Consider the following 14,066-nt stretch of genomic DNA (forward strand, 5'->3'; position numbering starts at 1 on the left):
TGACCTAAGTAGGGAGGAGGGTAATGATTTTCCTTGCAAAGTTGGGCTTAGAGAAACAGAGAGGCCACATCTGAGCAACAAAAAAGGTCTTTTTAAAGTAACTCTTAAGCATAATTAAAGCAAGCTTAGCTTCTCTGCTACAGAAATAAGCTTCATAAAAGCAAGCCGTATGAAGGGTCTGTGGCTTCTGAACACCTCTCAGTTGGGAAGGTACATGACAAAATCTGCTAGCTTTTTCTCTTCATCTCATAAGGCTTCCCCAGGGGCATTTTCCTTCTGCATCTCTAAAGATTGCTGGCTGTGTGGGCTCTGTCAGCACTAAAGCTTTTTCCAAAATGGTTCCCTCTTAAAGGACTCTAGTAAGCAATACCACCTTGAATGGGTGAAGACACATCTCATGGAAACCAACTAATCAAAATTTACCATCCACAGTTGGGTGGGTCATATCTCCATGGAAACAATAAAAAAGATCCCACCCAGCAATATTGAATGAGGATTAAATAACATGGCTTTTCTGGGATACATGACAGTATCAAACCAGCACAGTACCACACTTTGTTTATTCATTCATCAGTTGATGTACATATGGGTCGCTTCCATCTTTTGACAATTGTGAATAATGCTGCTATGAACATTGGTGTGCAAATATCTATTTGCTTCCCTACTTTTAATTCTTTTGGATATATACTTAGTAGTGGGGTTGCTTGAGGTTTCAATTTGCTAAAATTGTTGAAATACAATATACCAGAAATGGGCTGGCTTTTAACAATGGGGATTTATTAGCTTATGTTTATAGTTCTGAAGCTGTGAAAATGTCCAAATCAGGGCACCAACAGGATGACCTGTCTTCTTCCTGAAGACAGGCTGCTGGCCATCTGGGGCTCCTCTGTCACATGATAAAGCACATCACAGCACCTGCTGGTCTTTCTTTCCTGAGTTTCATTGTTTTTAGCTTCTGGCTGCTTTGTGGCTTTTTTTCTCAGAGTCTATACATGTCTTTCTTTCTCAGCTTCTGTCCTTTCTATTTCATATTCTAATGAAGGACTCCAGTAAGAGGATTAAGACCCACCTGGGGCAGGCCTCAACTGAAATAACCTAATGTAAAGGTCCCACCCACAGTAGGTCGACACTCAGAGGAATGGATTAGCTATAAGAACACGATCTTTTCTGGGGTCCATCAAATCTCCAAACCATCACACCAGGTCCTATGGTAATTCTAAACTTAACATTCTGAGGAACAACCAAACTGTTTTCCACAGTGGCTACACCATTTTATATTGCCACCAGTAAAGAATAAGTGTTCCTATTGCTATATAATCTCTCCAGCAATTGTAATTTTCTGTTTGTTTTTTAAATAGAAGCCATCCTAATGGGTGTGAAATGGTATCTCATTATGGTTTTGATTTTCACTTTCCTAATATCTAATGGTGTTAAGAATTTTTTCCTGTGCTTTCTGGTCATTTGTATGCCTTCTTTAGAGAGATATCTATTCAAGTCTTTTTCCCATTATTCAATTGGGCAGTTATTGTCTTTTTGTTGTTAAGTTGAAGGATTTATTTATATATTCTGGATATTAAACCTTTAATGGAGATGTAGTTTCCAAACATTTTCTCCCATTCTGTAGATTGTCCTTTTATTTTCACGATAAAGTCCTTTGAAGCATAAAAATATTAAATTTTGTTGAGCCTCATTCATCTATTTTTACTTTTGTTGCTTGTGCTTTTGGTGTAAAGTCTAAGGAATCACTGTCTAACACAAAATCCAGAAGATCCTTCCCCAAGTTTTTTTCTCCTAGGAATTTGATAGCTCTGGCTCTTATATTTAGGTCTTTGATCCATGTTGAGCTGATTTTTGTATATAGTGTGAGGTAGGGATCGTTTTCCTTTCCTTTCTTTTCTTTTTACAAATGGAGATCCAGTTTTCCAAACACCACTCATTAAAGACACTATTTTTTTCTCAATTTAGTGGTCTTTGCTCCCTTGTAAAAAATCAGTTGGTCATAAATGTAAAGCACAAGCAACCAGTTTATCTTTGAGGTGCGTTATTCCCCTTTTGATGAATTAAGCTAGGCCTGGAGAAGGTGGGGGCTGGAGGCTGAGAGGCACATGTTGCATGTCATAAACCATGACTGCCTAGGTAGTGAGGGGTTTCCCTTGGGGAGAGGGGTGGTTTGTGAAGGTAGGGTCCAGCAGGCAAGATTCATTTCTCTAGTTTATTTGCTCAGGATCACATAGCTAGTCAGTGTTAGAGCTGGGACTGAGAACTAGTTCTTACTCTGGCTTCCTTTTCTTCCATTATGGCAGCCACCTTTGGGTCTTCAGAAGATGAAATTCAACTGTATTGGTTTTTTGCACGAGCGGGCTCTGGGAATCAAACCCAGGTCTCCGGCATGGCAGGCAAGAACTCAGCCTGCTGAGCCACCATGGCCCACACTCAACTGTATTTGTTTTAAAGAGAAATCCAATCCACCAATTAGGTTTCCTTGTTTCTTTGTGTAGTCTATGTGATATTATCCTGAGGCCAGAGATAAATACACAGAAATTAAAAAGACAGGAGAAGACTTTGCAGAAGTGACTTTATTGCCATGACTCCCTTATTCTGTTTTGGTCCCTCCAACCAGGAAGATGGAGGGGAATAGGAGAGAGATGGTGGTCCAGACCCCAGCATTTGTGAGAGAAGCAGCCCTCTGGGGTGTAGCTGGAGATCACACTGGGTTGGCTTGCGGTTGGTAAGCAGTGGCATGGGACTGCTTCAGTTTTACCTCAGCAAGAAGACCTGCCCCCACCATCTCTGCCTAGGTAGGGATCCCACTAGTAGGTGTGATGGTCCTCAAGTACCTTCTGGAACTTTCTCCCAGGGAGATGATGGCAACTGATTTCTAGTTAAAGTTCTCAACACTACCATCCTTTACAAAGCCTTCACAAACTTCTGCTTTATTTCTTAACATTCTGATGAGTCCATACAACTTCCTACTTTCAACCTTAAACCACTTAGAATCTTCACATACTATAATCCACACCCACAATCTCACTTAGAGTAAAAGGCAGAGTTCTCAAAAAACAGCCCCAAGGTCTTCAGTGATGAAATTCTGGACCTCACTGACAGTATGATTGTCTTTCCCCACCCTAAGCACAGTGACGGTATGTTCTTAAAATAGCAGGACATATGCTGCCTCAAGGCTTTTTCCCTTTCTGTGGGTCCCCTTTCCAGCCCTACTCCTCCTTCCTTACCCCCTTCCCAACCACTTTCCTTAGATATCCATTGATCTTTGCTGAAATGTCATATATAATGTTTCCCAATGCCTTCATTCTTCTTCCTTGTCTAATTTTTCTCCATTGTGCTTACTATCATTTGACTAGCTTTCTACCATCAAATCCACTAGAAAGCAAACTCTGTGAGGGTGAGAAGTTTTGCTTGTTTTGTTCACAGTGTTCCTTAATGCTTGAATATGCTCACCATGCCATAGGGCAGATGCTCAGCAAATGTTTAATTTATTTTAATTTACAATAATTAAATATACATTAAATATAAACAAATATAAATTTAATGTAAATACTTATAATACTAAATAAAACAATTTATCATAAATGAGTAAATCAAGGCTCCTAGAACAGGCCAAACTGGACATGAAGTCATTACAGTTCACTTCCAATGTGGCAATGGGAGGCCCCTGGTGATCCTAAAATATAAAACTTCTCACCAGACACTTAGCCTACCTATAGGTATGCCTAAGAGTCACCTCCAGAGGACCTCTTTTGTTGCTCAGATGGGGCCTCTCTCTCTCTGAGCCCAACTCTGCAAGTGAAACCATTGCTTCCCCCTCTACATGGGACATGACATCCAGGGGTGAAAGTCTCCCTGGCGGCATGGGAGATGATCCCCAGTCTGGCCCTGGCACCATGGGATCAACAATTCCATCCTGACCAAAAGGGGGAAAAGAAGGGTAACAAAGGTATCAGTGGCTGAGAAAGTTCAAATAAGGATGAGAGGTTACTCTGGAGGTCACTCTTATGCAAATTTTAGTTAGATATTACTACCTGTCATAACTTGCCAGACCCCAAACAAAACCATCCAGCCAATCCTAAAGAATACCTAGGGCATTATATAAGGTTCCATGCACTAGGGTAACTTTATAGAAACCTACAACCTCCAGATGGGTCCCTGGGCTAGATAAGTTCTGAAATGCAGAGGTACCAGCCTTTCCAAAACATCAACTAGTTCCATCCCCCATCTCAGATTATTGACAGCCATATCCCAAATACCCTCAAAGAGTGAGAGAAAGATCAAAGGTGATGGTGGAGTTATACAGAGAAGGTCAGGTTTAACAAATGAGTATGAGTGCTAAATCAATATACTGATATTACTTTTAGTCTCCAGTACCTTAGAGCAGCTAGAAATAAAACCGTGGCATTGTAACCCAAACAAAACCCTGAAATCTGTTCTACAACTAATTGCTGCAATGTACTTTGAAATATATTGCTTTATATATATATATGTTATTTTTGCAGAAAAAAAAGAGAAGGAAAGTATAGGAGAGAATGGGATTTAACAAATGAATATGACTGATGACTCATATATTATTATTTCTTTTGGTCTCCAGTGTCTTGGAGCAGCTAGAAGCAAAAATGAAAAATTTTGGAACAGTAAACCATACCAAACTTTAAAATCTGTAGTAGGTAGTTTTGGGTCGGCGTCAATGAAGTCTCACAGCCATGGCTAACCACATTGTGCTCTGCAATGGTGCCAAGAAGCCCATCCTGGGGCTGGGCACCTGGAAGTCCCCTCCAGGCAAAGTGACGGAGGCTGTGAAGGTAGCCATTGATATTGGGTACTGCCACATTGACTGTGCCCATGTGTACCAAAATGAGAGTGAGGTGGGCGTAGCCATCCAGGAGAAGCTCAAGGAGCAGGCGGTGAAGCGTGAGGACCTCTTCATCGTCAGCAAGCTTTGGTGTACATATCACGAGAAAAACATGGTGAAAGGAGCCTGTCAGAAGACACTTAGTGACCTCAAGCTGGACTACCTGGACCTCTACCTTATTCACTGGCCTACAGGCTTTCAGATTGGAAAGGAATTTTTCCCTTTGGATGAAACAGGCAACGTAATTCCTAGTGACACCGATTTTGTGGACACATGGGTGGCCATGAAAGAGCTGGTAGATGAAGGACTGGTCAAAGCTATTGGAGTATCTAATTTCAACCATCTCCAAATCGAGAGAATCTTAAATAAACCTGGCTTAAAGTATAAGCCTGCAGTTAACCAGATTGAGGGCCACCCGTACCTAACTCAGGAGAAGTTATTCCAGTACTGTCAATCCAAAGGCATCGTGGTGACTGCCTATAGTACCCTTGGCTCTCCTGACAGACCCTGGGCCAAGCCTGAAGACCCTTCCCTACTGGAAGATCCCAGGATCAAAGCAATCGCAACCAAGCAAAATAAAACCACAGCCCAGGTGCTGATCCCGTTCCCCATACAGAGGAATATGGTGGTGATCCCCAAGCCTGTGACACCTGAACGCATCGCTGAGAACTTTCAGGTCTTTGACTTTGAACTAAGTGGTGTGGATATGACTACCTTACTCGGTTACAACAGGAACTGGAGGGTCTGTGCCTTGGTGAGCACTTCCTCCCACAAGGATTACCCCTTCACTTCTGAGTTTTGAAGCTGTGATTGCTGGTTCTCCCCCAAGTTTTTCATGCCTCCTTTTTTCTTGCAAGTGTTATATGACCCAAGTTCCTCAGCAGTGCATTAGCAACCTGATGACTAACCCAGCTGGATGGTGAGGTATAAAGAGCAGTATTTGTGGATTAGAAGTCTCTTTCAGTTTTCTTTGCCCCTTTTTTTTCCCAACTAGGAAATCCAAGTTGAATACCCCTGACCAAGGAGAAAAAATGTATAATGTCAAAATAGTGCCACTGGGGGGGGGGGGGGGTGAGGAAAAAAAATAGTGCCACTAATAGTTGGGATTGCTTGGAATTATATTCCTTTCAGCCAGACTTCTTGCCTCAAATAAAAGGCGCTTTTGTAAGCAAAAAAAAAAAAAAAAAAAAAAAATATCTGTAGTATAACTACTTGTTAAAATGCATTTGAAATTTATTGCTTTTTGTATATATGTTATTTTTCACAATAAAAAAAAGTTAAAAAACAACAACAACAACAAAAACAACTCTCACCAGTCCTGAACTACGGTCAGGCCTTTCTCAGGTTCTGTATTAGAACAGTAGGAGCAGCTCTAGGCAAGACCAAAATAGGCAAAGCATTCATTGGTGCTTTCCAACGCTCTTTTCTTTCTTTCATCCGTCATTACTCTAGGCTAATGCTTAGCTGATCCTCTTTATTAGGTATTATGTGATAAAGATTGAACATCTTGGCATTCCCAGGAGTACTTATCCTTTAAAGAGAAATCTTGAAGACCAAAAGTTGGTCAGGATCAGAATGAGTGAATTTCACTTGGTAGAATTCCAGATCCTGTATATTCAGGTTGCGGGTTCAATTTGGAACTCTTTGAATTACTGTCTGGGAACAGGAAGTAAGTAGTTTTTAAGCAACCAGACTGGAACATTGATCAATTTGAAGTCAAAAGTGCAAATACAGATACTGCCACTTCTTCTAATATCCTTCTCAATTATATACTAGTAATAACAAAACCTTGTCAGTTCTAAATCCAAGTTTATTTTAAAACCATGCTTACCTTTATTTCTTCTTTCTATATTGCTGGATTTCTCTGTCACTAGATCAAGATCTTCATCAATTCCTACTTCAAATACAGGCAGGTACACACACAAATACACAGACACACAAATATCCTTTTCTTCTATCCACCTCAAAATGCTCCTTCCATATTCATCCCCTGTTCCTTTCCCAGGTTGGATAGTTCCACTTAATTCCCTCTCCCACCTTCCAGCCCCTGTCCTCTTTGTTTGATTTGCATATATGGAACAATTCCAGTGATTGGGAAAACATTGGTGTGAAGAGGCTCAAAAGACTGTTCACACCCAACCCTCAAGGCCAATTTACTCTTCCCGAATCCCCTAGCCTGCAAATATGGTTTCAGAGCAGGGCAAGCAAGGCTCTGACTTGGATCTTTCTAGCTTCAGATAATGTAGCACTTCCGTCTATACCTCCACCCAGTGCTATTTATTGACTGTAAAGCAGAAAATCTCAGCACTTGTCCCATGCCTACACACTTTCTACACTTGTCTCCTTGGATCTTGAGTCAAGTGTCAAAGCTCTCCTTATCTTTCTGCTCCTGAACTCAAGTTTAGAGCTGCAGTTCCAACTTCTGGCCAAGGTCAAGTTCGCATCCCAAGTTATCATTTGGATATTTCCATAGTGTGTCCCTTTTCACATCTATTTGCTCTTGTGGCTGTCCAAGCTAGAACTCTCCACATTCCTCTGGATTCTTTCTTTTTCTTTATCTTGAACACTCATTAAACATTCTCCATAAGATAAATATATAATCTCTTACTAGAATGACAGTTTCACTGAAAAATTTGGAGGACTGGATAAATATGTGGACTGGTAAATAAGTTAAAATATTCTTATATCAAAACAAACACATGTTGGAGGAGAAAGAACAAATTTCCATGCATTTTCTGAGGCAAAACAGGCAATGCTGAAAAAAAATGTTAGTTCCTTGGCAGCTGCTTTTTACCTTCCCAGGCCCTCAAGGCCTAATTTTCACCTGTGTTTTCACACTCCTTCATCTTCAGGGTTTCTCTGGTGGAAACATTTGAGAAGCACTGATAACGGAATATGCCTGGACTAACAGTCACATTCTGGTTTGACTGAGCAGTATGGGACACTCAACTGGAAGCTGCTTAACTAAATCAGGGTCTTATTTTTCTTCTGTAACAAGAAGCCCAGAGCTGGAAAGCTCCCTCAGCTGTCTGTACTATGTGACTTGTCTACATGTGCATCCTCATGGTCATGCAGTGGCCTCTTCCCTTCCAGCATCAAGGAAAGGCAAAGGACAGAAAGTATAAGCATGCCAAATCCTTTCCAGATAGCCTGCTCCCCAATAATTTCTGCTTATATCTCATTAGTTAGCACCATGTTATGTGATCACTAGTGGCTGGGAAATGTTGCTTTATAGTTGGGCACATTGTTTTGATAAAAAGGTGAGAAACGATGTTGAGTAGTCACCCTGTGGGGTCTGCTACAGCTGGCTCTCTACACTGGATTTATGCCTTCAGTGCTAGCACATTTCTATGTAAAGAGGAGGCACTCTAATGTGGGTGCACTGACTCCAAAGGATCTCTTCATCTTGTAGGCCAGACATTAAACACAAAAGATGTAAATAGTATAATGCAATGCATGATTAAATGTCAAAAATGACTAGTGCTTGCAGAATTCTGAGAATGGAGAGATCGACATGAGTAAAGCAATGCAGAAGCTTCATGGAAAAGGATGAAATTTGAGCAGAATCCTGAAGGATGGGCAGGATCAACAGCAGCTGTCCTGAACTCTGTTTAGATCCCCCTACACATGCCCAGATGGCAGGAGGAAAAGTCCTGAACACAGCCTCTCTCTCTTATTGCAACCTGAGTGAGACTTCATGCATGTCCGATGCTCAGATACAGTCTTCTATATTGTTTTCTTGGAACAGACTCCATGAAATAGAAGGACTGGTCAACATTTGAGTCCCAACCCAAGAGAGATCTTTTTGCCCAAATACACTCAGGCCCCCAACACCATTAACAGGCATTACCACCCAGTTACATCCCCTTTTGGGCCAATTCCCTACTCCCTGGAGTTACTTTCCAACAAGACCCCTCCAACAAAATGTTGCCTTTCCCAATTATATCGTTGCATACCACTGTCAAGTATTGCTAATCTCTTTTTGTGGCCATATGATATCATTCAATCTTCCCCTCTCACCCAAATTTTTATTTTGTTTTATTTAAAAACCTTTGGCCTTTCTCTACCATCCAGGCAGTTGGGAGGGGGAGCCTGTATCCATTAGCCCTGGATAGGGGTAATTATGGGAGAGATGCAGACAAGAAAAAAAAAGTCAGCATTTGGCTTCTGAGTTTCAAGAGACACTTTTGGAATCCATGGCAGAGAGAATTGGTGGGAAAGACTCTGGGCTGTGAATATAAAATCTGAGTCCCCTGAAGAGCACAAAGGTTATGCCAAATACAAAAGACGTGGAAGGAAGCACAAGGAAATTGGACAATTTGGAAAAGAGATGGATAGCATTACGCATTGGTGTGAGTTGTTGAGAAAGGAGCCTGTGTCCTGTGCTTACTTTCTCCCCCTCGCCAAGCCCTGGGGTTAGGGTAGGGGGTGGGCTGGAAGAATAGAAGCCCCTGGTAGGCTCAAACTGATTGGGAGTGGCAACAACTTGGTCTCAATTTGTGGGGCTAGGAGTGGTGGGTCTGAGCACGTCAGGGAACAGCTGAATGTATTTCTTGAGGGGTTGGGAGAAGCTCAGGCAGAGGCCACGATGGCCAGCAGACTTTGAGAAGCCCAGGGTCCGGCAAGGAGGATGGACCAGCAGAAGGCAGTGAGGTCTTAGGATGCCTGCAGCGCAGGCAGGAATGTCAGGGTGGAGGGACAGATGTGGGCTGTGCATCTCCACCATTGCCAGCATGAACCCAGCAAGTCCAAGGAGCAGATACAACCCCTCAGCACCAGCCCATGCTGCAATATTCCTCTGGGAGCTGTGCTAAAACCTTGGAGAGCAGGGAGGAAGAGAAAAGCACTCAATTGATAAAGCAAACCCTGAGAGATTACGTTTTCCCTGACCTAGAATTAAACTTTCTGCTATACAGAAAGTGGGGAATGTGAGCTGTAGATAGAAACAAAAAAGACTAACATTGCCAGTACACCTGAGTTGATAGACTGTGAAATTTGGATCCATGGTATTTTTGTTGTTGAGATACTGCATATCTAAATTTTAATTAAAACTTTTAAAGTTTTAGTGTTACCAGATATTTAGATTTACAGCAAAGTTGTGAAGACAGTAATAAGAGTTTGCATATACCACACACTCAGTTTTCTCTATTTTTAACCTTATATGAGTATGGTACATTTCTCACACTTAATGAACAAATACTGGTACATTATTAATGAAACTCCATATGAGATTCAGATTTTTTTTAGTTTGTACTTAACATCTTGTTACAATTAGTTGTCATGTCTCCTTAGGCTACTTTTGGCTGTGAAAGTTTCTTAGCCGCCTTGTGTTTGATGTCCTTGATGGTTTAGGGGAGCACTGGTCAGGGAACTTGTATGGTGTCCCTCAGTTGGGATTTGTCTAATGTTTTTCTCACGATTAGAATAGTGTTATGCATTTTGGGGGAGGAAGACTACAGAGGCAAAGTGCTGTTGTCATCACATTGTATCAAGGGTACACGCTATCAACATGATCTACAACTGTGGCTGTTGACCTTTATCACCTGGCTAAGATGGTGGATGCCAGGTTTCTCTACTACAATGTTCCTTCTGGGCCTTTTAGCCAGCAGCAAGGAAATGTGTGCACAAACCAACCTGTGCACATATGCATAGATATAAATCTTTCTACTTGTCACCATCTGTATCTATATTAAACAAAATATGAGTTCATACTGACATCACCTACTCTAATCCATTACCACATGGCTCCTTCCTTGTCCCCTTGCAGGTCTGTAACTTCCCCCTGCAGTTGCTGAGAAACCCGTCTCCCACCTTCCTCTTATTTCATTTTTCAATTCCTGTACACACATATAGTAGCTTCACCAGCCAGTTGTTTTCTGTCCTTTTGTCTTTCCTTTTTTCCACCGGCGTCTAAACCTTTAAATCTCTGACGCCGGACCCTTTACCTCACCCCGTTGTAGCTATGTCATAGGTGTTTTGGACTTGAATATTTGTGAAATGCTGATGATATTGCTCTTCCTTAAAGCTGTTTGTCACCCCTCCCCACTTCCAGTTTTTCCTTTGGTCTCCCCATTCCAGCCCATCCCCAATGTCAGCCCTCCCATCACCTTCTCCAATCCCTACATTTGGGGGGAGTAAGGATGGATTTGCTGTAAGACGGAGGTTAGGGAACAGGAGGATATGAGGGGAACCTCATTTGACAGGTGAGGTGACTTGTGTCCATAGTTCAGAGGCCTATCCCACTTGCCTAGCAGTTTGTAGAAAATCCTCGGGAGGCTGGAGATAACCTGTTTGCATGACCTCACTGTTCAATCAATAACCATCATAGAGCCCCAGCTAGGTGCCAGGTGCCGGGACTGCGCCAACGGGGGAGAAACCAGCCCTGCGTCCGAGTCACCCAGCCTAGCGGGCGACATCAACGATCATCTAACAGCTCGAGCACTCGGAGATTGGCGCTCCGGTGTAGGAGGGAACCCCCGGGGTGGGGCGCGACGCCGGGCCCGCAAAGGTCCGCACCGCTGGTTCCTGCTCTTTCAAGGGTTGTAGCTGCCCCGGCCAAGGAAAGAGCGCCAGGTTGCAGGATCCCGCAGGCGCCCCGCCAGCCCCGTGAGCACCCGCTGCTCCCGCCTGCCCGCGCGCACCGCGCATCGCGCCGGTCCCGCCCCGCCTCCCTATGGCCCCGCCCCTTCCCCGACCCGCCCACTTGCCGAGCCCCCGCTCGGGGCCCTGACGATGTTCGCCGGAAATTCCCGAACCCCCTCTTTTTTCCCTTCCTCTCCATTGCCTGTTCTCCCTTTTCCTTTCACCCGGGTTCCCTCAGCCGTGATTTCACCCCTCCCCCTCCTTCTTTCCCCATTTGAAATCAAGATGGAGGCTCACGGCTGCCGCCGGCGCCCGTGATCCCAGAGCTCCCGCCGGCCCGGGCCCCTGCCCTCGCCACTGTGTGTCGGGCGCGGCGCGCGCTGCTGCCCGCGGTCAGGCCGGCCCCACCGAGGCCGTGGTTCCGCGCCCCCGCCCCGCGGCCGGCTCGCGGCTCCGGGCGGAGTCCTCGTCTATGTGGACGCGCTCCTCGGGCCCCGCAGCCGCCGCCCGCCGCCCGGGGGCTCTGCGTCCGCGCGCCGGCCGCGGGCAGCTGGGCGTTCCGGGCCGCCAGGCCCGGTGCGGAGCGGGCGGCGCGCGGCGCTAGGGGCGCGGGTCGGGCGCGGCCGCAGGCGCCGCCGCAGCCATGAGCGGCAGCAGCGGCGGCGCCGCCGCCCCCGCCGCGTCCTCCGGCCCCGCCGTGGCGGCCAGCGCGGCGGGCTCGGGCTGCGGGGGCGGCGCCGGCGAGGGGGCCGAGGAGGCGGCCAAGGACCTGGCCGACATCGCGGCCTTCTTCCGAGCTGGTGAGTGGACCTGCGACCGCCGGGTCTCGGCTGGCCCCGCGCGATCGGCGGACTCCGCCGCGGAGGCTCCGTCCGCGGGTCCTCGCCGCCCCACCGCACCCCTGCGCCGTGCTCCCGGACCCACAGCGGCGAGCCCCGCTGTCCGCCACTCCCGCGCGCGCGCCTCGGGCCGGGCGCTGCCGGCCCCTCGTTCGAGGTCAGACGCCCCATCTTCCGCCCTGGAGGCCACCGCTCCGCGGGCTGGGGCGCCGGCCCTTTGTCTCTAACGCTGGAGGGCCGGGGAGGCGGCGGTGAGGACCGTGCGGGCGGAGGCTTTTGCCCCGAGGCCGATCAGACGGGGCGGCTGGGATGGGACCGTCCCGGGCTGAGGAGAGCGGGCTCCAGTCCGTGCCGACCTCGGCCCGTTCGTACCTGGCCCCACCTCGAGCCCCGTTTGCCGCTGGGTTTCCTCTCGGTCCTCCAGCCTGTCATCTCCCCGGCCTCGGTCTACACTTCTGTGAAAGGGGCAGCCATGGCACCCACCGCGCACGGATAGGGGCGGAGGCCGCCGAGCTGAAGCGCAGCCGGCCGGGCGAGCCATTGTCTCCGGGGGCGGACCGCGAGGCACGTCGAAGGGCATCTGGGAACGTGGTAGCCTCGGGGGTGGCGGGGACTGGCGCACCGGCGGCGTGGAGGTGGAGGGAGTGTCCGCGCCGGCGAGGAGGGGGTGGCCAAGGGGTGTGCGGCGTGGGGGGCGTGACAGGGCGTCCCCAGGACGGGCGGCGGCGCCTCCTCCCGCCCGGCCTCAGATCCCGCGCGAGCCGGGCCCGGTGGCTCGGCGCTCATTCCGGGCTGCTGGTGCTTCTGGGCGGCGGCGGAGCAGGAGGCGGCGGCGGCGGCCCGGGGACCCGCGGCTGAGGCCCCACCGGGCCAGGCGCGGGGCCGGCAGGATGCAGACTCAGCGCTGGAGAGCCGAGGAGGGCGAGCCGGGTGGGCTAGGTCGGGACTGCGCGGGGGACGCTGGTGGCGGCCGGGTGGAGGGCGGCCCGGCCCGCCGTGGGGAGCGCGGCGCGGAGGCCCGCGGCTCAGGTTCCTCCGCGGCCGCTCTTAGCGTCAAGGCCGCAGATTCAGTGAGAGCAGTTCTGTAATCCGGATCTTAAGGAGCAGTTTGCGGCGCAAGAGCGATGGTCAGAGGCAGAAATTAGCGGTGCCAGAAGATACCAGGTTTAGTGCCGTCCTTCCCGGATTTTCTGCATCCTTGCCAGGCGGGATTATTGTTTTATTCGTTTTGACAGATTGTTTGTGGCCGGGAGTGACAGACGTTGATTTACAGCGTCAGCTTGGGGTTAATATACTTCCCAGTCCTCTCTCTCCCGGTGAGTTTCCTGCAAAAAGCAAAGGTTTAGGAAAACATGAACTCCTTCAAATGAAAGTCTTTTTTGTGTAACTAGCCGGATAGAGAGCAGCCCTGTCTTACCTCTTAATAGCAGAACTGGGACGTTTTCCCTTCATGCCCTGAAGCTAAAGTCTAGCCTGTCTTTTTTTCTGTCTCTTCCACCTGTCACGGAATAATAGATTCTGTGCAGAATCCAGCTTTCTGTTAGAAAGGTTCTTGTTCCCTGGAGATGGAATTTTTGGTGCATGTGAGAGCAGACTCTCCTACAGCTTTATTATGCATAGTAGAGAACTCACTTGCTTCGGTCCTGAAAGCCTCCAGAAGGCTTCAGGTTGGACTGGACACCCGCGGACAACGTGCTTGCAGTCATTGTGGCTGTCCCCAGGATTAGCCATCCGTGCTTGGCCTTTCCTGGGCAGCCCTGCTCCTGTTCACTGTCCGTTGCTGG

The 14,066-nt window shown here is 47.4% G+C and overlaps 1 protein-coding gene and 1 pseudogene across 3 annotated transcripts in view; both read left to right on the forward strand.

The window, feature by feature from the left end:
* The first annotated feature begins 4,712 nt into the window (after positions 1 to 4,712).
* Positions 4,713 to 5,663, forward strand: LOC143646131 (aldo-keto reductase family 1 member B1 pseudogene; annotated as a pseudogene).
* Positions 5,664 to 12,086: 6,423 nt separating this feature from the next.
* TRIO (trio Rho guanine nucleotide exchange factor) overlaps positions 12,087 to 14,066 on the forward strand; it is a 466,986-nt gene continuing 465,006 nt past the window's right edge. Inside the window, exon 1 of one of the 3 annotated variants that reach the window (XM_077116861.1) lies at positions 12,087 to 12,243. In XM_077116861.1, the coding sequence (XP_076972976.1) occupies positions 12,087 to 12,243 (157 nt within the window). Of the gene's footprint in view, positions 12,244 to 13,146; positions 13,222 to 14,066 lie in introns of those variants that run through there. The other 2 variants (XM_077116863.1, XM_077116862.1) reach the window with 2 other exon arrangements.

The sequence above is a fragment of the Tamandua tetradactyla genome, chromosome 9, assembly GCF_023851605.1.
Source record: "Tamandua tetradactyla isolate mTamTet1 chromosome 9, mTamTet1.pri, whole genome shotgun sequence".
Lineage (NCBI taxonomy): Eukaryota > Metazoa > Chordata > Mammalia > Pilosa > Myrmecophagidae > Tamandua > Tamandua tetradactyla.